Here is a 23,770-nt window from a genome sequence, read left to right on the forward strand (position 1 = left end):
CTGCAATTAACTTTGCATTACGGACGGTTGGTCTGACCAGATACATTCGCCTACAAAATGGAAGTTTGTTAATAAATAAGGGGTTAATCAACGGTCTAGCGTGCGTTACTCGCAGGATTAATGCACGATCGGGGGATAATGCAAGCGATAGCATTAACACCCGGAGTGCATTAATCATGTGAGTAACGCACGCTAGACCGTTGATTAACCCCGTTCATTCATACACTACCATTTGTGGAGGGGAAAAATCATAAAACAAAACATTTTTGGTTACATCTAAACCAACGATTTATTAAAGTGATGCCCCGTAATTTTGCCGTGCATTACTCACAGGATTAACCACGGTCAGCTGACCTGAATGGACCAATAGGATTTAGGAATCTTTACTGAGTATGAATGAACATAAATTTACCGATCAGCATAAAAGCAGCTGAGTGGCATATAGTGTTACAAACAATTAAAATGAAATACCTAAAAGAAAGTTACAATATTTTAACCAGATCGGTCTTTTAACCTACAACATGATTCGTATTTTACCACATACAGCTATTCTCCTATAAACATGAATGGTTTTCATTCACTTTTTTAAGGAGCTAAGAAAAATAGTTACTTACAGCTCTGCAAACCTTACATTCAATATTTTTTTCCCTATATGTATTTGTACTTGTAAATGATCTTCAAATTATGGTGATTGTGACCTTGTCATATAACTTTGAGAACAATTTGGGCTTGGCACACAGAATCGACTAGACTAATAACAAAACTGACTGAATGACAAACTATGGAGACAGGTTTCATAACAGTGAATGTTTCAAAACTGCAGGGTACTTTGTTTTAAATCATCTGTCTGCCAGGTGAGTTGAAGAAATACCATGCCATTTGAGAATCTACATATATCACATTTCTTCTTATTTATTACTGTGGGTTGTATGAGCTGTACATAGTGTCTGTTGTGCATTTTGGAGGAATAGGTTAAGTAGTAAACTACATACAGTATACACATAAGTACCACTTAAAACTGTGGCTTTTTCATTATTCACACATGATTGCTTGAGAGACCATGCATGCATCTTTGTTTAAATGTTAATTGCATGGTCGTTCACATCAATTACGCAAGTCTGTTGACATCATGTACAAATATTTGTACAGTACAGTATATGCAATTACATGTATGCCAACAAAGATAACCAGAAAAATATCTGTCTCTAGGGTGATGGTATTGTACTTATGCAAACCAGAGATTTGACAGAACAAGAAACTTTATTGTGGTAAGTTTCTACAGAAATACTCACGCGGGACTCTCGGTATCGATGGATCTTGACTCTAACTTGTGGATCTTATTCACCCCATGACTCTGAGGAAGAAAATGGACAGAAATAGGTTCATCGACTAACATAATACAGTAAAAGATTACAAAACATTTCCATGGGTGAAATAAGGTCTGTAAATGAATATTCAGATCTGGTACATTGCTTGGCTAAAATATTCAGTTAAAGAGGCATGATCATGATTGCACCGTCGGTAATAAAGAAGGAGATCAAAGTTCAATCCATCACAGCCCGGTACATCTTCTGTTGACGGGTGGTTGCCCATAGGCCACATGTATACTGTACCTATTGATTTGAATTTTTTCAGTGTCTAAATGATTGCAGTATGGTTACATAGGGTCTCTTTGGGTTGAAAGAGTGGGACGTCGCATCCTGGTGGAGGGGCATCCCCTCCTTTGCAGAAAGTTGTTTTTTTATTGTATACAAAATTCATGCATATTTACAGATTTATAAACCAGTTTAGCACAAAAGGTGGTTTATCAGTATGGTGTAGCCAAAAATGATCAACTATTAAAATCTGACTGACCCCACTTCTGAAGTATTTGCACAAATTTTTTTTTTTTTGCGTGCATTTTTGGCTGGTTTACGTATAATAAAAGCAGCACTTGATGTTTTTGAACGTCACGTAGACCTTTAGAAAATTATGATGTACTGAGTGGAACAACATGGTTCCCTTGCAAAAGGGGTATTATTTATATATGGTTACCCTAAAAAGATGATTAGTTCGATTCACACAACTGATTGCCGATTTAAAAAGGGTCGTCCAACAGCAACGTCAAAGTATACAAGTGATGTAAGTAGAGGCTACTGAAGCTATTGTAGAGTATTAATGGGTCAAAGGTCATCTCAATAGGCCACTACAGGCCAAATGCAGCCAATGAAAGATTTTAATCTCTCCTGCCAAAATCAGTCGGCTCACAATGTTGTTGTGCTTGACTGTGCTGACCATTATGGCTTTAGGATTTAGCAACCTACAAGACTAACGTGCACATTGATCTATCTAGGTAAAGGCTTTAGTGGAGCATGCTTATTTATTGTCTGGTGTGTTTTGTTCTAAATTATATATACTATTTGTCTATACCTATTAGGTAGAAAATTTCTGAGAACCCTTATACTGGAACTGCTCATATTTTTGCTTAGTCCTTTTTTAGTGATTAAATGTACCTGTGTAAGTCTTAAAATGGCTTCCTAAGTAGGGATGCACCGGATCCAAATTTTTGGATCCGGCCGGAACCGGATTTTGCCTGATAGTACATGAAATCCGGCCGGATAAAATCCGGCCGGAACCGGATTTTTTCATTAGGAAATCATTAGAAAATCATTAATAAGAAGTAGAAGTATGAAACAAGGAGCAAATCTTAGGTGAGGTATACGCACATTATAAAGAAGATTAAATTAAACATGTTAAACCTAATTTTTCCTTACTTTGAATGTTTTTATTAATATTTGGAAATAGTTTTATACATTGATTTAAGTTAATACCAACACCTTTTTAAGGAATAATTCAGGCCAGATTCTGACAAAGATCCGGCCAGATTTTGAAAAAGATCCAGCCGGATTTTGAAAAATATCCGGCCGGAACCGGATAATTGCTCACTATCCGGCCGGATAGTCCGGCCGGATATCTGGTACATCCCTATTCCTAAGGGGCAACAACAGTGCAGTCTGGCAATCAATATTACTTGGTAACCCATTGCTGGGAATCTTTTTCCAGGGATGGGGACTTCACTAAAATTTTCACAGAGCCAGTTAGGTAATCTTTACCTATGTGTATGTTACAACCATTTCTTGCACGGACAGTCACAATCATTGTCAAGGCAATGGAATCCACCATACATGGATTTCACGAGCGCAGGCTACTGTTAGCATGCAGAGACTACGTATTTCACAGTTTACGGTATGCATTCTGTACAAAAGCTTGAGAATAGTCCGAAGCTTCGCCCCTTTTGCATGTGAGAATAGCTTAGCAGCACCAGGATAAATCAATATCAGGATTTTGTCTGAAGAGAATAATACAGTTTCACTGATGATCCCATTGCCCCCCCCCCCCCTCCACCCAACCCCCTTAACATAAAGGACTCTATATGCACATGTTACAGACCTGTACCAATTCTATGAGTCAAATGTTGGAATGGAGGGAAATATTGGACTTTCCCATTTCACAAGCAAAAGTAAAATTTCATATCCATTCATGAAAGAGTTCTCACAGTTATGATGCGGGCAAGTTAATAGTTACCACCTTCTTGAACAAACCTTAAAGAAGAATTTGTTTTGTTTCAACACACCTTCAAAAGTTGAGCACCTGCTATACGGTCTAAAGGTCTCATTAAACCAGGATCAAGGATGAGATCTTTCTTCTCTGGAAGCTGGAACAAGAAAGAAAAAGACATTAATAGGAAAAGTCAATCGACTTGTTTACAGTGCAGAATACACCACCAAACATTAAAGTTACTGTTGAATGAAGTATTCATTCAATCAGATTTGAACTTTCACATCACTTTCAAAATAACACATCAATCAAAAGTGAACAAAGTGATTTCATCTCCTGATATCACTGTGAAATCAAAGTGAAAATATGATAGCCCCCTCTCTCCAGGATATCTTGGGGCCCAAAAAGAGATGTTCTGGTCATTAACTCGAATGGCATTGTGGCTAAATTATTGCACCATCACAAAACGATCGGCTCATAATACAAAACAAGTAGGCCTAACTATATGCTTACTGTATGCCTATGTTACTCCTACAGCCTAATTCAGTGTAATACCACCTATAGCCTGGCTATAGGGCCTAGTATTTGTGATTTAGGGCTTCAGTTCTGTTAGGCATCGATAGTTTTGCATTAGGCTAGTAATAGTTAGTAGGGGTACTAGCCTTATTCGGACTACTCTAGTACGCAAACCTAACATGTTAAATGTCATAATCCTTAAAAAATAATCAACACAAATAAAGCACCGACCGACTCTAGAAGATGAACTAAATGTTCTTTAGCAAGCTGACGAAGAACAGAAATTTCTGGGAGAGGTACACCAGATGGGCCTAGAATGTTGCCGTCGCGTGATGCCATATTCTTGGTAAGTATGCAGCATGGGGTCTAAAGTGAACTAAATTGGTCAGACGTGTATCGTCCAAATGTGAAATTTACACTCCAACACAAAACTTATAAAAAGAAAGCTTCTATATTCCGAATGTTACTGAGGGTACAGCACAGCGGCTGGGTGGTAGTACTAGTAGAAGATTGCCCTACAGTACTCGTAAAGCCCACTTCTACCTAACGTTCACTTCCACTAGTGTCAATAGAGGTTGTATGTTTATCCATATCCCTACTATGAAAAATAGTATAGTCTAAAGTGAAATTGTATATTTATTCTGCTTTATTTCATAGCCTTTTATCTACAATTTTACACTTATCGTAATAATAAAATATTTTCTTGCTATAAGTTGCTTAAAAGGTTCTAATAATGGTGAAAAAATATATCAATTTCGATAATTTATATCTTTCGATGACTCCAGAGCTAATAAAATTCAAGATGTCTGCGCCCACGGGGTATCTGCTTAGATTGTCACCACTAACTTTCAGAAACTTCGTACATCGCGAACTGCTTAGCGTGGTATTTGAACTATTTAATATTTGAAACAAGTTCTACATTTAATTGGTTTCTGAAAACAAACTTATCCTCATTTAATAGTGTTTAGGCCTATACCACCACAGATAAGTAAAGAAAGATTATATTGTTTGTAGTGCTATTGGTCATGTTGCGTTGGTAGGGGTTGTGCGATATACGATGAATTAGTTTTTAGCCCAGGTCGTGACAATTCGCCCGACTGCCAGGGGAAAAAAGCCGTGAACTTGATACCTGCCGGTTGCTTGGCGAGTAATAAAACGTCATGGTATTAACCATGCACCTGAACGAATACAGCAAGACCCATTTTCCTTATTTAACAATTAAATAATTGAACAAAGATGGAATCCCATGTTGCTTTATGACATGTCTAGTCTAAATAGCACAAATGCTACAGACACATTAACAGTAGCAGAACCAAGGGAGAGGGGGAATCCCCAGGATGCTTCATTTTCCTCCTCGGTCAGGCAACAGTAAAAAAAAAAAAAATGTAACACACAGGCTCATGGCATACAAAACATAGTTAATGAACTGAGTTTTTCTGGCAATAAACCACTGGTCAATGAGTGGTTGTTACTTAAATTCAAAGAAAAAATAGCAAGGGTGTTTCATCTAAACCCTCTCACCCAAGTAAGACCATTCCCCAAGACATACTAACCAACATCCCCCCCCCCCCCTTAATTCAAATTTATTGTTTTTTCAGAGGCCCCACAATGCAATCTGCTGTGTTTCCTTTGTATTGATGTGAATTTGATGAAATTTAAGTTTGCTTCACAGAGTACAGTAGCTAGAGAAGGACGTGCATTGTTGAGAGCATATATAATCATGGACCCTCAGAAATTTAAATTATCAGACTGGACACTCATCACAGTGAATCTGTCTTCCTTTACTGTGCCTTTGAAAATGTAAATTATGTATCCTGTATTCTGATTGGTTAAATATCTGATGGTGGAATGGTCTTATTGATAGTTAATAGCTAATAATAATAGTAGGCATATTCATATAATTCTTAAAAAGAGTAATTTAAAAAGATGTCAAGGTTTGCTTACAATTAGAGTGGGCAGGTTTCTGTGTTTGTAGAGCAAAATAGTTGTGAGAAACAATTTTGAAAAGACACAGGGAAGAGAAGGCAACATCACTGCTTTGTTATAACTACTGTACAGATATACCTATACAGAGAACATCCACAAAGTGCAGACATGTATAACTGACACTTTAACAGATAATGCTCCTATGCTTCCAATTTAAATAAGAAAATTGCTTATATAAATAACTTAAGGTATCCTAATTATACAGATTTTTGTACTAGTTATTATTATGCTGAAAAACAACTGGTATTGATAGTATGCTTTTCACTCCTGTCAAAATTGGCGTGAGAAGTTTTACTGTACAAGCTTTATGAAAATAAAATAAAATTCGCTTTCCATTTCTATATATACTTATTTCATTTCAGCAAGGATCAAAAGTCATAGCTGCCTGCCAAAGGACTGTTTCAAGTGAGAGGAAAGCTCCATGGAACCTTGGCAAGTTGAACCATGTTGCCATAGCTGTACCTAATCTTGGTAGGTGTTAATGGACAATGTTTCTAATGATCAACCTGCATGTGCAGGAAAGCTAATTGAGAGATAGGTGACCAGTTTGCCAACATTATTCATATAGCTACCTCCCCTTACCTCCCCTCCCCCTCCCACCCAACCCCACTCAGAAACTACAACTGTTCAGACTTAAAGATTCCAGCTGTTGGTATTTCATTTGTGTACAAAGCAAGTGTTCACAATAGTTGTTTTGAACATCAAATTTTCGTAGTCTATTTTGTGTGAAGGTAGAACAAGGGTATCAGAAAATATGCACAGATAATCTAAAATTATATTGTTTCTTCAAGCATTCTTATGATAGCTTTTAGATCTGTCTGAGAAGGTGCCTTGTACAATAATCTGTACAACATCAGTTCTTTGACCAATAATCTCCCTATCCATTTTGACTTTCTTTGAATACTGTAGCTTATTAATAATGCACCACTGAAAATGTAGATCATTTTAATAAATGTCACAATTTTGCTGAAAGGAGTTTAAAACAAGGAATGATACCTTAAATGCCATTTGTCACTGTTACATTTCTGTGGATGCCCTTGGTACTTCAAACTCCAAAGATTTAGCATACATACCCAAAACTGTGTTGCTTTAGACTGTAGTACATCATCAACTTTCAAGACGTGATTAGTCATGACAAACAAACTTAGACAAGTAGTGTCTCATTCACTGATATCATTTAAATTGTTCCAATGACTAAAAGGCAAGGAGATGTAATTTAAAAACAAAATTATGTAAATCCAAAAGAACATTTTAAAAGTGTAATGATTCCATCAAAAAGCTGAACTTTGAGGCAATTTTTTATTGTTGATGCACACAACCTGGTCGGATATGATTTTTTATGTCATGTGACCTACAAGATGTTTTTCATGTTTCTTCCTCCTACTTGTTTCCTTTTTGCAGAAAAGGCAACCGATATGTACAAGAATGTTCTTGGTGCCAAAGTTAGTGAACCAATGGTAAGCATTGCCTTGACCTTTCTCTTCAATAACTATTAATTGATGGACACTGTACTATATCCAATGTAACCATGCAACTTTTTAGACATAAAACTTTTATGATACCCAATCATTAGTATATGGTATCATCATGTTGGACACTTTGTCTGGGAGTAATCCTCCCCTGTGATGTGTTTAATAGTGTCTGCCACTCACTCATGGGTTTAAAGGGATATTCAGGTGGCAGATGATGTAACACTTACATGGAAAAAGAAAAATATTACACACTGTTAGTTGAAAACCTCATTTTAATATCTTGTTCTTTACTCAAGATATGGTTGATTAAATAGAACCTATTTTGGATGGCAAAAAACGTTTATTCTTCTCTGGATCAGAGCGCAGCAGGTGGTCTGTGATGTCTTAATGGTAAATGTTTGTCAATGGCTTTACTTTCCTTTTTTAATCTTCTTGTTGATTTATCCTTAAAACCTTATACATTTGGAGTACTTGACTCGCGTTCAAGGTTCTCTGTATTTACATTTTCATCGAAATAGTTTCTTTTGGTGGGAAGGGGGGGGGGGGGTTGGGAGGTGGAGAAATATTATTTTCCTCTGGGAATAAGAGAGTGAATTTATATGTAAAGAAAACAAAACCGTTTTTCAGCTGAATTGATGTGATGACATCATTCAGTCTGCTTGGTGCCAGATGCATAATTTACAAAATACCACCAAATTTGACAAATTCATATCTTAACATAAAGAAAATTGTTATGAAAATGTGGTTTTAACATACATATTTGAGACAATTTCCAGCATTTGTATAACGCAATCAACTTCAGCCACTGTACTATCCCTTTAAGTTATTTGTGTGCACAGTTAGGCTGATATCCCTTTCCCCTAGTTTTAAGTCATAGCTATTCATAGGATATTATATCCTCTGAGACTTGATCTTCATCTTCCGTTCTCAATCATATTCAGTATCGGTGCCTTACTGTATATCCTCCTAACCTTGAACTTGAATAATTACACTGGCCTCAAGTGACTTGTCAGTAATTCATACTGTATACATTGTGAGTGTTATATATATTCTCTATGGCTATGCCCCAATCTTCAGTAGGTCATACTCTTAGTGAGTATTGATACTTTATTGTTTATTTTTTAGTCTTGGATTGGATTAATTTCCTTCAAATGCCTCAAGTGACAGTCAGTAATTCAGACTCCAAGCTAATATTACTATGGTTGAGCGAATAAATGGCGGTGTCATTAAAAGCAATGAAAGCTATCAGTTCTAGTAGGTCATGGCTTCCAGTTAAAGTAAGATGGATTTTTCATCTGAAATGGGCCATGGCCAGTCCATATGGTAAAGTGGACAGCCTCCTGATATGGAGTTAAAGTTATATTATGTCATTTTGTCTTTTCCCACATGCATACTGTATGAGGCTTCTTAGTAGTAAACTAACTACATTGCAGGCTGACATAAGTCCTCCATGAATGTAATGGAGTTATAAACTCTGTCAACATTTTAATTTGAAGGTTAATACTGGTAGGTTATTCTGAATGAGAGTCCATTATATAGAAGCATCGGAACAATATGTACGTAGTTTCAAAGCGATATATTCAGTTCCTGTCATTGGGAGATTCTTGAGAGAAGTATTGGTAATCTAGTTATGGAGCTCTGAAAAAGGGAAAAATAATCTCAATGTGGTCAGTTATTGGCATGTTTCCTTTATACTGACTCTAATAAAATGGCTTGGATAGAAATTTGAATGTCTATTGCGCGTATTAACATTAATTAATACATACCATATGCAATTCTCCTTGGAGATCTGTCGTGGTTAGTGTTTTACTACCACTGGACAAAATTCCATGTCAAATACCAAAGAAAATGTTAAAAGGTGAACTATTAGGATATACTTTTTTCCATGTGCTTAATACCTATGAGAAAAAATGCCTTGGCAACAAAATACTTAAGAATTTAGTGGAATCATGCAATAGTTGTAAGTTAAGGTTAACTTGGAGATTTGGGGTGGAGGTGTTGGTGAGGGTGGAGTGGACAGGATGAGTGGGAATAGGGGATCTTAAGTTGCAATCTTATGTTGAATGAGCTACTCAATACTTTTGGTAAGATTTACCAGAAATATGCAAACTTTACTGAAAGTGGCTGCAAACTATGTGTTGTAGGTATGGTGGTTTGATCATTTCTTTCCGGGTTTTGTGTAGTTGAAACAGGCTTATATACTGGCCTATGTACTGGGTGGAATAAATTGCTGCAACTACAAGGAGCTACTATTGAGTTGGCCAGTAGGGAAGTACAAGGGCGATTGAAAGAGGGACAGGGCAGTGACAGTTGGTTTAAAAAGGAACAGGGCAGACGAAAAGTGGGGTGGGGCGTGCCGCCCCTTTCAAGCAGCGAAGCTAGGGCACTGTATGGCATCTGCCCTATATATTGTGTAGAACATTCACAAAGTATAGCCGTTGATAAGATGGCATCTCTACAACTACACTAAGTAGGTCATACAATAAATGCAATTGGTGTTCGTTCGGGACTCAAGTTATTTTTAGTGTCCAGATGCAATCTTTTCTTTCTATAGTAATATCACTAGGTGTGAATTCTCAAGTAACACCTCCTAATTATCCATTTACTTAACCAAAAATTAATTACTGAATGTTTCATTTTTCTTTGTTTTCAAACCTTTTAGGCTTACTGTAATCCTGATTTCATCGTTACTCTTACAATTTTGATGCGCTAAACTGAGTTCATGTTTCTCATATAACTCTAACCCTGGTCAATAATGGTGTATGCAGATTTAAACAAATTCAATGCAGAATGCACTAATGGATAGACACGGCTGCTTGTGCAGTGAGAAATGGGGAAGAGAAAGTCATGCAATGGTAAAACATTCAGTTTTAGTTTAGTTTAAGTTCAGCCATTCAAGCAGTAGACCGCTCATCCAGGGGCAGGATGTCTTTCAATTAAAGATTCATACGCTTACCTAAATCATTCAAGGGAAATTTATAATGGGTCCCCATTCCCCCCCCCCCACCCGCCTGCCCCTGCCACACACACACAAAATTTTGAAATGTTGCACATGGCGCTTCATGAATAGTCATCAAGCACTTAATTACCTTACAAGACACATGAACAGAAAACGAGGTTTATTATAGTAAGTAATTTAACCATTCCTCACATTACCTGAAGCACAGACGCAATAATTTAATTCAAACCAAAACATCAGTCTCCCTGAATGCATTGTTCGTATGTACAGTACTGTACTTCCAAACTTTCAATGACTTCATCAGAAGGTCATAGGTTGAGCCAAATGATTCTAAATTAATTTTTATAATATTCATCTTGAATTTCTCTGTTCATACTCGGAAGAAATCAATGAATCTACATACCTGAACCTTTGAGTCATGTTGAAGTTCCATCTTGAAGATTTTCGAGTTAAGTTTCATAGAAGTAGAAAATAATTGAAGGTAACACAAACGAAAGAAATGGCCTTCTTCAATGCAGGTGGCTCTTGCTTTTATTTATTTCCCAATTTTTTTTTTTGCATATTCAGAAATATAAAGAAATGCTTTCTTTTTATATTCGGCTGAACCTGATCTGCCAAATTTAATAGTCGCAGGCAGCATAGCCAGTCAACCTTCAGACTTTGGTAATATAGTTAGTTGTCCTTTCTAGGCCTATCCAGTATTACGTTGTTGTCTGTAATCAACAGTGTTTTCCTGTGCTGTAGTTTTACACACAAAGTAATAGTGACAGACATAAATTACCGGTTTTGATCTAATAGTATTTGTGATCTAATATTCTGTGAAACTTGCAATAAAACTAAGCCAAAGTGACTTTATTGTTTTAAATTGAAGTTGTGGGGAAACTTGTTTTACTGTTTCCTCTTAAGCTAAATACAAAGTTATGAATTTAATTGAAATATTGCAAAACTTTGATATTCCTTACATCCGTCTATGATGCAGTTACGTAAAATATATACCTATCGTTACCATTTTATATCATTCAGAAGATCTTTGATATAAAGTTATGTCAGTGGATATATTTTATTAATCAAACTTAATTTTATTATTTACTACGATGAGTCTTTTTACTGATGGGCAGACATGATAACTAACAGACAACCCAAATAACGTCCCTTCTTAATTTCACATTCCTAATTCATTAAATGCGTCATATTCCTAAATAGATTACGTACTACAAGTTACGGTTTGGTGGTATAACTTTTGGAATGTGCATGTTGCAAGATTTTTTTTTTTTATCCCCAAGGAATCATTGGAGGATAATAATGCTTGGAAAATGCTTACTTCCTCTCCCATTTAAATAATGATTGGCCTATCTCTTGTCATTTTATAGCCCCTGCCAGAGCATGGTGTTCGTGTAGTGTTCATAGAGCTTGGAAATACCAAGCTGGAGCTGCTTCATCCACTTGGAGAGAACAGCCCAATTGAGGGATTCTTGAAGAAGCAACCAGATGGTGGCATGCACCATATATGTATTGAGGTATGTAAAAACACTATCGTAGGTTATTTCCCTTTAAAATGCTACTAAACTGATAGTTTATTTATACAAAACCACCTCAGTGCAAACAAATGAAGAGGATATAAACAATATTGTTTGTTTCTTGTGCCACAACAGATGATTAATGACTCCAATATTAATATGTAGATTCTTATTATTCTTATTATTATGATTAATTTTATTATATAATAACCATCATATTCTGTGTAAACTTCAAATATGACTGATACTTTACTCAAGAACCTTATCTTATTTTAAGCAGTTTTGAAAAGCTAAATGCAGTATTAACTAAAAGAAAATAATATTTTTAACTGTATTTTTTCACACAATTTTTTTTTTTTTTTATACCATGAAATGATAATTTTTTTAGATGAATGAAGGTGTAGTGAAATATGATCTACCACATATTGTAGCATATCGCCCTCTGTTTTGAAGCCTTTTCTTTCATTTCAGAGTGGTTCATATTATTGTATTGAGAAAAGTGTCAGGTCATGCTCTGCAGAGCAGAACCAATTTGCTATCCATATTGAGAGTAATTTTCATGGGCATGGGCTTGCATTCACAGCTAAATAATAAAAAAAAACTGCGAGGTCAAGTATTTTTGATTGAATATGCAATTCAGCGTAATCATCCGAGTGTAGTAATTTTTAAGGGTTGATTGTCGTAGCCCCCTTTTATTGGGAAAATCTTTTGCTGGGAAAAAATCTTTGTAAAAGCGGCTCTTTCGGTTGCTCGTTGAATAGTGTTCTCCTTGGATGATTTGTTTAAAAACCGCTCTCTGATTCTCAATCAAGTCAAAAATGTTATAGCTTTTGACTGGCTACAAGCTTTATAAATTGCATTTTTGAGACCACAATGAAGATAATAGCTGTTTGTGCAGTTTAGTAATAATGGCAGTGTTGGACTATTCTTCTGCAATGCCTGGAGCTTGATGTCATGCTAATAACAGAACTGAAAATAATAGACGAATAGTTTTCAATTGACGAAGGGATAGCCATTGAACTGATCTATCGGACAACTTTGATAGTTAACTTTAATTATCAAAAACTATCCGTCTCAAACTTTTTGGAATTCTCTATAAACCAAATGCCAGTGTAAAAGTAAAGGAACTTATTATGACCTGTGTGTTGCATTGGGGATGGTCTGCACCTTAATTAGAAACTTGACATTCAGTTATTAGCAATTTAGGATTATTGTACATTTTGTTACATTATGATATAGCCGAGCATTGATTGAGGTATTATCTTAAAAAGAATTTTTCTTGACATTTTGCTATATACCATTTCCATGTTTCTTTTGGTATTAAGCTACTGACATATTCAGGAATAACCTACGCAGATAACTTGAAGGAACACAATTTTTATATATGTTTGAAAGAGCAAAGAACTCATTGGCTAGGACAGGATTCAAATTAATTTGTATTTCAAGTTTGTTAAATTATCTGCTCTATCAAAATGAGTTATCAACCCTCTAACTTACAGTATTTGTGCTCCCCTTTAATCTTGGCCAGGCTGCCACTCAGTAGCCACAGTATAGTACCATGTATTGCATGTTATCACATGGATCTGTATAGATGCCGCCATTTTGTTTCCAGCCTGCAATGTATGTTGCTGTTCCTTATTTTCTTACTTTCTTACCTTGAAGATTTGCTGATAATTTTCATCCATTTTGTGACCAGAGTTGTATATTCACATTAAGCTAAACCTAGGTATAAATGCTATAAAATTGTTGACGATATTTAGTTTAACTTATCAATGTACTCTTTCAACCAGACTTTATGTCTGACCAGTGCTGCTTTTTTCTTCTAAAGAAATTTGCGTACATGGTTGTTTCACGGAAAACCTAGAGTTTTCTTTAAGATTGTCAATTTTTTTCAAACTTCGTTGAGAAGGAACTCAGGTTTAAGGCTGGTGTTACTGGTATCCCTGTACTGTTGATCAACAGATCGCCTCTTGAAGATCTCATAGGGTGTTTTGGGGGGCGTCCGATAACAGGTTCACTTGACTCAGACAATCGGACAAACTTTTAAAAACACGATAGTGCAGCCATAAATTGTAGCCGTGATGTATATACTGGTTGTACTATTGATGTAAAACTGTTGCATACATGCAAGAACAATAGTTGCTGCATCTCTTTTATTTTCACTGATTAATATGTCTGTTTCTGACAGATGCATATCATGTTTTTTGTGTGCATATTTTCCATTTTGAAATGTAAACTCCCATGATCAATACAGTTTAGCCAATCATACAGTTCATTGCCAATTGGAATGAGCATGTGTTTAGCAGGAAAATCACTTTGAGATGTTTATTACGTATAGGCCTAATTGTGTAAGCACATAATCGCGGAAGTACTTTCGAGAGAACATATAGGCATTTCTTGGGGCAGTTCGTGTCACGTGTGTGATGTGTAACCCCAACGGCCTTAACCATTTGACATACCTCATAAAACAAGGAACAAGACGATATGCCAATATAAACCGAATTGTTGTAGAAAACCTAGGCTATACAACTTGCAGACTTCATCTACTTAAGATGAATTCTTCTTCGTTTTCCCCCCTTTGAAGATCACGTGAACAATACATGTAAATTGCTGCGTTTCTCGTCACTTCATCGAAAAAGTAACCTACCGTGCATTTTGTATTTGACTTAGTCCGGACATGGTTTTAAGCAAGTATGGTTTGATAACGAGATTCGTGAAAACAGATGCAGTAGCCAATTATCGTTTGGTTTTCTTATAGTATAGATATATTCTGAAACATCGACTGTACTGTATAGTTGCTGTGTTTTTCTCTGTGTAGTTTTTGGTTTGTATTCAAGATTGTTGTTTGTTTTCTTTTCTTTCTTTGGACTATGTACAAATGTGCAACGTATGATCTCTTAACATTCACCATGTGCATTCATGAGATGTTATGAATATAAGCTAAGGTATACACTAGGCCTATACTCTATTGCAGTCATTATGTTGGGTGTCGCATTTGCTTCCTGGTGAATTTTCTTCCTGGTGAACATTCATCAGAAATAATTAAGATAAAAAAAAAAGGTTGTGGACTTTATGTTTATATGTCATTAGAAACGGGAAATGGAGTCACTGAGGTAACAAAGCTTTGAACAATTTAGACACAACATCCTTTTCTTGAACGATTTCACCAGTTTGCTGTGATCCAGTATTTGGTTAATCTTGTTGTTCCCTACATGTTTTAGCCGCCGTATTTGATTGCGCTATTTTCACGTTTGCTCTATAGTATACGGTAGATAATAACTGTGCAAAATATTGTCCACGAAACTTGATTACGTTGATCTCACTTCTCATTCTCTGACAGCTTTTCTCATTATGAATTCATCTACATTAGAATCTCATCAACGGAATAGCTATTTCTCTTGCCAGTTCATCTACTAAAAACGAGGCGAAGTTTGTTATTGCGATAAAAATGCAATATTGCCGTTTTCACCCTTTTTTTCCAAGTCGTCTGCGACGACGTCTTAATGTTTTTCGTCAAACACTTGTTTTTGTTTAATGAATGGAAGTGAGTAAACGTATAGAATGTAGTTTCTATATAAACCCCTCACACTGAGGACAATTACTGTTCACACCTGGGATGTGTTCATTCACACGACTGAGTCAAGTGTTAAACGGGGGGGGGGGGGGGGGGTTGGGGGCTGACACTTCTTTAGTGACCGGAACAGAAGTAATTTATGTTACCGTACAACATTTGCTCTAGTTACTTCATGCCTCTGAGGTTGATCCCTATAACATAGAGATATCCTCTTTTCTGCTGCTTTCTATTTTGTATCTTTCTTGTTCATCTGGGCTGGTTTACTTTTGGAAGTGAAAGAAATGTACACATGCCAAATAGGGATACTCTCTTTATTTTTAATTGGCCTATTTTGACAATTTTCCTTCTTTTCGGTAATAACTTCAGTAATTACTGTAGGACATCCAGAGGTTGTCTTTCTATACCATTTTTGTTTTAGATTTTTTTGATTTGAATAAAGACCATTTCAACATTTTAGTCTGATCAAATAAAGTGGTTGTACTATTTAGTCTATCACACAGACCATTAGGACACTTTCATTATGCAACCCAACACTCGTTAATGTAAAACCAGTAGTGATGTTTGAGGAAATTTTTGCTTGTTTATTCAAAGAAACAAATTAAAGAGAAAAACTGTACAGCATGTTTATGACGGTCGTCTTTTGCAAGTGCTTCAGAAAAAGGATTATTTTTAATAGAATGCATTAATAGTAACTAGTTTCACTCTGTTTGCAAAGGCTTCACAGTTTTACTACAGACAATGAGAAATATTTCATATATTTGTGTTGCTGCTACTACAATAGTATAATGCCGTTCATTTTTCTGCCCTTTTTTTTTATTTTTTAATGAATGACATTCTTGTGTTCTAAAACTGATAGTAACTTGTATTATTCCATTGTTTGCCCTCTTTGCCTGGGGGCGTACGGTTGTCTTTCTAGAGTAACCAGGAATGCTATAGTGAATACCATTAACCGCTACAATTCAAAGAGTCTACGAGGTACCCTGTAGACGGCCTCCTGCAGGTATTTTTTCTTCTAACTATTCCCCTTCTTTTTTTCTCGGGGGGGGGGGGTTATCTTAAAATTCCTTAAAACTTAAAAATTCCACATTATATTCCCTATCAAAAAAAAAAAAAAAAAAGGAATTTGGTTTGTTCCTCAAGTTCATAGAAATCAGTCGAACCTTTGTTAGAACTTATTTGTCCCGTTATACTCACCGTCCCGATATAGGCCTGTTTGAAGTTGTCTGAGTCAATATGATTTTAATAGTTTTGTTTACGTATAGGGGTGGCTATTATTCAAGATAGTAGTTTCGCAGACATATTCTTCCCCCTTTTTAATAAATTGTTATCTTTTGAAGAAAGGGGAAGTGGTGGAGTGGGTTGATTGTGGTTGCAATCCTGTCGTTGTGAGAAATTAGACTGCTTATATCTTACGTAGGTATTTATTTGTATAACAGTAATTTCGTACAGTACCTAATTCTATGCACTGTCTACTTTTGTTCGGTGTACATTTGGGATTTTTCTTTTTTAAATGTAGGTCGAATGAAATACAGACATAACACTTCGTAAAGAGTGCATAATCAGTTTGGGCCGCGTGGTATCCATCTAAGCGCAACGTCACACTCTACCGTTAAAGATTTGGGACGTGAATTCGTGTCGCCCACACAATGACATTACAAAGTACAGATATATATTGATATATATATTTACTTGCAGTGGGAACGTATAACGCTATTATACAATAAGAATCTGAATTAAAGACCCGCTTTAAGGATTTAATTTGAACCTGGAGCATAAAACGTATAATGATAAAACTTGTTCAACCGACCTGTATGCCACAAAACTGGCATCGCGCTTTAACAATCTGCATATTGCGCTCATTGCACTATATATATAGCCATGCATGCAGTGTGTGAATACCTGCGGTCAGGGCATGGCCGCTTCAAATATGATGTGCCAAACGGAACGAAGTTGATCGCACATGCGCACTTTATAGCTCATGCCAGATGTCTTTCTGTAGATAGTCGAGTCCCTGTCAATAAACTTGCTGGTGGCCTGTATAACGTACACACCCTCAGCAGTAAGTCAAATGCATTTGCCGCTGAATTTAGTATAGTGCTAGTTCAGTATGGTGAAAACCGTCCAACTGTATCTCACTCTCAACACTAAGAGGGTAATAGTATCTACAAACATCCACATTTTACCCTTCGCAAAACTTTAAGCGCCAACAGTAGCTTGGAGGTAAACAGCATACACACACATATATATATATATCACTTCGCGCAGTTTGTTTAGCACTTACACAGACAAGAGGTCTGTTTTTCAATGAATAATTATGATGTTAATAGTTCGCTGTGCATCCCCGTGGCCCCCAAACGTACGGTTGGTCGGCCATGCATAAACCGTAGCCTACCGAGTCCTTACTAATATAAAAACCTGTACCCAACGCCGCAAGCATATATAGACAGATATATGCACGGCTCTTGCAGTTGGCTTGGGATACGCTTCGACAAGTCGGTGCATAATCATTTACACTGCCTGTAGTAACGATAGTATGCTATCGGCAGATATCAGCGATTTTTGCAATTTTTGTGAGAACACAAAATTATGGTTATAGTATGTGAGGGTTATGTTGATGTTGAAATTATAGTTGCTTTCATATTTTAGGTAGGCTTTCCTATGATCGCTACGGCGTGTGTAATCGCTCTCAGGTTGGGCAGTTATAGTAGCACTTTCAGGTTGTATATTTATTTGGGTATTGAGCTAACCGTAATGGCTGTATAGTAGAAAAAAGAATGCAAACATGCATGTTCGAAGGAATAAACGAAAAAAGCCAGGAAAACAGATGTGTTTCTTTTAATTTTATGCTGGATTCGGGTAAATCAGTTAATGTCCCTCTTTTTTAGTGAAAGATGAAGTGAGACATACTAAATATCTGTGAAATTGTCATCGTAAACTTATGGAAAATCCATGACAATCTGTGTGGGAGATGTATCCTACAAAACCCCTCAGCCCCCCCCCCTTCCTCCTCTGCCTCTCCCCTGTGTGCAGGGAAAATAACATTTCAATGGCCCAACTAAAATAATTTTCCATATTAGCATAAATGTAGACTTACAAATTGACCGGAAATAATAATTCGAATAATTTTGTCTTCGAAGTACAGTATTAATCAAGAGATTTGATTATCGTAATAACACACTAAACATACCGTCGCCATTATCACCTGATTTCCCACTGCAAGAGACCTTGGACCTGAAATGGTATGATTTAGGTGAATTACTAACGTTTACTTTTTCGTCCGTAGACACAAACATCTTTGGTTAGGAATCCTCCAGTGTTTAATAACTGTCCTATAACCTTCTGGACGTACTAAACTCCGTTAGGTTTGGCGTTTCTTAAAAAAACTTTTTACTGTGTTCATGTGTATGGTATATAAATATGTGATCCCTTTGTGCTTTGGTATAGTACGGAGACAATCTGAATAATTTCCGTATATACAGCAACCACCTTCATTCTATAAAAACAATTAGTATACGGGTCTTGGTTCGCCCTAGTTGAGACATTATTTTTGGATTTTTTTATAAACTTTATGTGCATGTCATGCTTCAAACCACTTGTACTGGCCGTATGAGCTTAATGAATATCCCGTCTCTATATCAAACTTCGAGATACATAGGAATTGTTCATACTGTCAGTACGAGTACATTGAAGCATGCTAATAGAGTACAGAATGGAATGGTATGAGCACCGGGAGTATTGCAGCAACTACATCTGCTTGGGTTGATGTTGGTTTGTATTTTAGATGGTTACATATACCAATATAATGGCAGTATTGTTCACAGTTCGTTTAATTAACACGTGAATCTCAAAGTCTGTCAAAAACGTATCCGACCGCGTAAAAGGTTCGTGCACACACTCTCAAAGCAGTGTGCAGCAGTATACAATTAAGTCAGACCTTGTTTTAGAAGCGATTTTTTTTCTACATCATAACATCAAACCTGGAAGCTAACTGACCTGTAATTCTGTGAGGATCAATTTCTTTCTTCTAATTTATATGTACATATTTGCCCAAAATTGACTTTACAGACAATTGTGATGTCGTCATTAGTTAATGGCCCTTCAACCACCGTTCACCGTATAAAGCAAACTTGATTTTCTTGTTGTCCATGTGTAATAGCTTATAACTGACCATGCGTTAGTGCTGTCCCATGCAGTATTGTTTACCGTGTGACTATACATTCATTTTATGTATGTAGTGGTCTCTTTCCTTCAGCTAAATGTTTCACGCTATAAATTATTGGCACTATGGTCTATGATATTCGCTTTCAAATAAAACTTTTTATGTTCTCACTGCAACGAAGTTTGCATGAAATTGACGGCACCCTGTATCTCAGTCGCTTTCAATAGTGCATGGTTGCACTATACTGAAAAGAATCCTGTACTAGGCAAGTGATAATGATCTATGCAGTGCATATAGTAGCGGTATACATTTTATTGAATACGCAATGAATAAATTAAATCTTGATTAATCATTAAACTCCGTGGAGATTAAACCGTACGAGAAATTTGTTTGACTGTACAGACTTTCTTGACTATGCTATGATACGTGTGTATATATATATATATATTTATATATATATATATATATATATATATATATATGCCTAATGCTATGAACATCCTGTGGATGAAAGCAATGTTAACAGAGTAACTGACAGATGTTCGGTATTGTAACAAATATCGTTATTCATTTATATGAACGCGAAGACTAAAATAATTTTTGTAATTTTTCTAGTATTTGTTTTGTGTATGTAGAAGTATATATATAAACATACAGAAGACATATCATCGATTGATAACGTATTTACTTATACTTTCGAGGTTTCGTCACACTTAATATTACTTCATCGTGTCGTCTTTAAATGATGCAACTATACTATCAGTACTTTACACTGCCCTTTCTTAAGCATACCGGCAATTATAAAATGAAAATGGACGAATTCTTTTAACTCAAAGGTACAAGAGTATGGACGTCTTCTTCTGAAGTGCATACCCTAAAATTGTATGATCCTCTTGTTTTGGTCCCACGCATATTTTAGTCAGTTCAGTGTGTGGTGTGCTATTGAATATTCAGAGGATATTTAAGTGCGTCATTATTGAAGTAGAGCATATCCATTTCTTCTCAATGAAGTCAAATTGTCCCACCAAGCGTACGTTTCTTCACTGTCATTGGGCTTTTTTTATATATATATATATATTTTTAGAACGTTCATTTCCTTTGTCGCTTCGCTTTAATGAACCCATATGGTTTTTAAGCTTGTCTCTGCTCTTCGGTTTCGTCTTCAAAAGTAATAATCAAGTATAGAAACCAATAAGGGTTCACGTTGTGACCTCGGAAATGTTAAACTGTTCCCTCTTAAACAGTAGAAAGGTACTGCGATTTACCATAATCTTTGAGGGTATATATAAATATATATATAATATAATAATAGCTAATATCCTGATGGTATTCTGGTTTTCGAAGTAAACCACCCACCACCAACAAAATGTTACAATTGCAGTATTTGTCTGTTATGTTTGTCGGTCGCTCCGAACGTTTGATGTGGGTTCAATACATTACACGAGATGCCATTCATAGAAAAACAACGTTACGAAGCAACAATAGCAACGAAGCAACAATAGGATAATTTAGTGTTGAAATAAACCACTGCAAATGAGCCAAGTCTGTTACATTGTGTTTTTCAGGAAGTCTGAAGACTTCAAACGAAATCACCATGAATACCCCCATTCGAATAGTTGTACCGTGACTCTTATCAAGCAATCAATGCAGGCATAGGATCCGCATTCCATGAATGCATGTTATCTTCATAAGAATGGTGTTTTGTTAATTTGATATTTACCAACGTTGGCAAGATATGTAACCCGTATATGGATGGAACCAACATATGAATGATGTTACAACATTAGTGTGAGACAAGCATGACCTACCCAATATACAATGTAAGCGAGTCCTGGTCTCGACTCGACTAAGACAGCAACTTTCAGAAATACAAGTTCATTAGGTTGATATATGACTATTTTGATTTGCACGGATCGACGATGAAGACACTTGAGGCAGTATGGAGTTTCTTTGAGATAATTATAACATGCCTGTTCTCTATTGGGCACAAAAGAACAGTTGGTACATGTTATCTAATGTCAAATAGTTTCTCGCAACAGATGCGGATTCATATCACGACCTCATTAAGGATGTTTTACTGCCATTTCTTCATATAAGAATGTTTGAGCTGTTTAAGAAAGAAGGCCGTTTCGTTGAAATATTTATATCATTATTTCTTCGCTATGTGCATATACGTTGATACATTGTATTTAGAAGACATGGTTTTTATCCGTAAAGGATTTTCCAACAAAAAATATTGATTCATAAAAAGACTTGGATCTTAGGGTCTGACATGATGGTCTGTGTGCTAGACTAAGTCTAGCCACCTAAATTTGTTTGCTTCAGATATTTAAAAGGACCATTTCTCAAAAACTAAAATAGTTATAATTCAAACTGGACTGACACAGCAGGGTTTCTTTTAACGGTCTAAAACATATCACTGTTAATTTGATACTTCCTTTAGAAGCGAATCACAACCACAATCACGACTATCATTGATGTGTATTGTAGAGTGCTGTAAGGTGATAATGCTTTGCCTTTTTACCACGTAAAAAGTGGTCAGCAAACTAGCAGTACAAGCTATACTGTTCCTTGTATGCAACTATAACGTTATCCCTTCTCTCTTTCATTTGATTTTAGCAGATTTAGCGATTTAGTTGGGAGTAATTTATGTAGTCTTTTGTGGGCAACTATCCTAACTTACGTAGTTGCTAAAGTACATAACTTGTACCATTTCATCCAATGTGTTGTCATGCGATTCTTTACTACACTTGGCAATGTGCATGAATGAATCACGTAATACGTATGGTGATATTGGTGTTCAACTACCGTTTCTCTCTATTTTTTGTTATTATTATTATTATTATTATGATTATGATTATTATTATTATATGATTATTATTATTATTATGATTATGATGACGATGATTATTATTATTATTATTATTATTATCATTATTGTTATTATTATTATCATCATTTTCATTATTATTATGATTATTATTATTATTATATGTTATTTCCTATTTGCTGTTCCAGGTCGATGATATAAAAGAAGCGATAAAGACCATGCAAGCCAATAAGGTAAGACCTCTCAACCCAGAACCGAAGATTGGTGCACACGGCAAACCAGTAACGTTCTTACACCCGAAGGATTGCGGGGGTGTACTCATTGAACTGGAGGAAGCATGAACGATCCTCGCGTGAATAAAAGACTTCATGAAAAGTCTTTCAATCCATTCATCATCCCCCTGATAAGAATATGGTCCGCTTGATCTGAAATGAACTTAAGCGAAGTATACCGTTCCGATTGTTCCTTTTGCTTCAACCCACTACCATCCATATGGAGAGTCATGCGTATTGTGCAAGCATTTTAACATACAAACTGTTATATTGCTAATTCAGTAAATTTCCAACGATGTCTTCCTCGTGTTCTTAATCTGTACAGCAAGCTCCCATCGGTGTTGGCTTGCCATCTTGGTATATGTGTAATAGAAAAGACAATGTTGTATTCTACCTTGGGTTGGTTTTGCCAACACCAATGCCACTTTTCAGGCGTCGATCAATCAGTAATTTCGTTTTACACAACTGTGATGCTTGCCGTCCAGGTGGTAACTAGTCTTTGTTGTAAACTAGCCAGTCGCCAACTGTGAACTTTTGGGGACACTGTTTATCTTATTAATCAAATTTTTAACGAAGCTCAGCATCAGTTAATTAAAACTATTTTGTGAATACCCACGTTAGATTGATCGTTTGGATTTGAGAGACAATGAACGTCACGTGACTAATTACTGTATATGTATATATAAATATAGAGTGTATCAAATATAGCTTAATAAAGCTCTTGATACAACTTACAAACATAATACTATTGCTTTGTTTCTTTGCTTGTCCCTCAATTATGAGAGATATGGTGAGAGTTTTTTTTTTTTTTTTTTTTTGGGGGGGGGGGGCGGGGTTAAGTGCTACTGCAGTTTAACATCCGTTTAACTATCAATTGAAGTGAGTGAGGAGAGGCTGCAACTCCTTGCTTGTGGTCCCAATCGTAAATGTCATAGTACCTATAGCTTT

The 23,770-nt window shown here is 36.1% G+C and overlaps 2 protein-coding genes across 3 annotated transcripts in view; one reads left to right on the forward strand and one right to left on the reverse strand.

The window, feature by feature from the left end:
* Nucleotides 1-4,419, reverse strand: part of LOC139978601 (vacuolar protein sorting-associated protein 33B-like) — a 36,180-nt gene extending 31,761 nt beyond the window's left edge. The window contains exons 1-4 of the mRNA XM_071988942.1: nucleotides 4,285-4,419; nucleotides 3,614-3,694; nucleotides 1,293-1,354; nucleotides 1-50 (exon numbers count right to left, since the gene is read on the reverse strand). Coding sequence (XP_071845043.1) covers nucleotides 1-50; nucleotides 1,293-1,354; nucleotides 3,614-3,694; nucleotides 4,285-4,392 — 301 coding nt within the window. The 5' untranslated portion in view covers nucleotides 4,393-4,419. The remainder of the gene's footprint in view (nucleotides 51-1,292; nucleotides 1,355-3,613; nucleotides 3,695-4,284) is intronic.
* On the forward strand, nucleotides 4,355-23,565 carry LOC139978607 (methylmalonyl-CoA epimerase, mitochondrial-like). 2 transcript variants are annotated; one of them, XM_071988955.1, is made up of 5 exons: nucleotides 4,355-4,399; nucleotides 6,402-6,510; nucleotides 7,441-7,496; nucleotides 11,841-11,987; nucleotides 22,739-23,565. In XM_071988955.1, the coding sequence occupies exons 1-5, from the start codon at nucleotides 4,370-4,372 to the stop codon at nucleotides 22,889-22,891; spliced, it is 495 nt and encodes a 164-aa protein (XP_071845056.1). In that variant the 5' UTR covers nucleotides 4,355-4,369; the 3' UTR covers nucleotides 22,892-23,565. The 2 variants fall into 2 exon arrangements, with proteins under 2 accessions (XP_071845056.1, XP_071845055.1); XM_071988954.1 differs by lacking the exon at nucleotides 4,355-4,399 and adding an exon at nucleotides 4,815-4,936.
* The last annotated feature ends 205 nt before the right edge of the window (nucleotides 23,566-23,770 follow it).

The sequence above is a fragment of the Apostichopus japonicus genome, chromosome 13 (genome assembly GCF_037975245.1).
Source record: "Apostichopus japonicus isolate 1M-3 chromosome 13, ASM3797524v1, whole genome shotgun sequence".
Lineage (NCBI taxonomy): Eukaryota > Metazoa > Echinodermata > Holothuroidea > Aspidochirotida > Stichopodidae > Apostichopus > Apostichopus japonicus.

Excerpts from the sequence above, each read along its gene's own strand:
- LOC139978607 (XM_071988954.1), top strand. The coding sequence starts at position 4,829 with ATGACTCCAGAGCTAATAAAATTCAAGATGTCTGCGCCCACGGGGTAT. Across the intron at positions 6,511-7,440 it reads CATAGCTGTACCTAATCTTG|AAAAGGCAACCGATATGTAC; the intron begins GTAGGTGTTAAT and ends TCCTTTTTGCAG. Across the intron at positions 11,988-22,738 it reads TGCACCATATATGTATTGAG|GTCGATGATATAAAAGAAGC; the intron begins GTATGTAAAAAC and ends TTGCTGTTCCAG.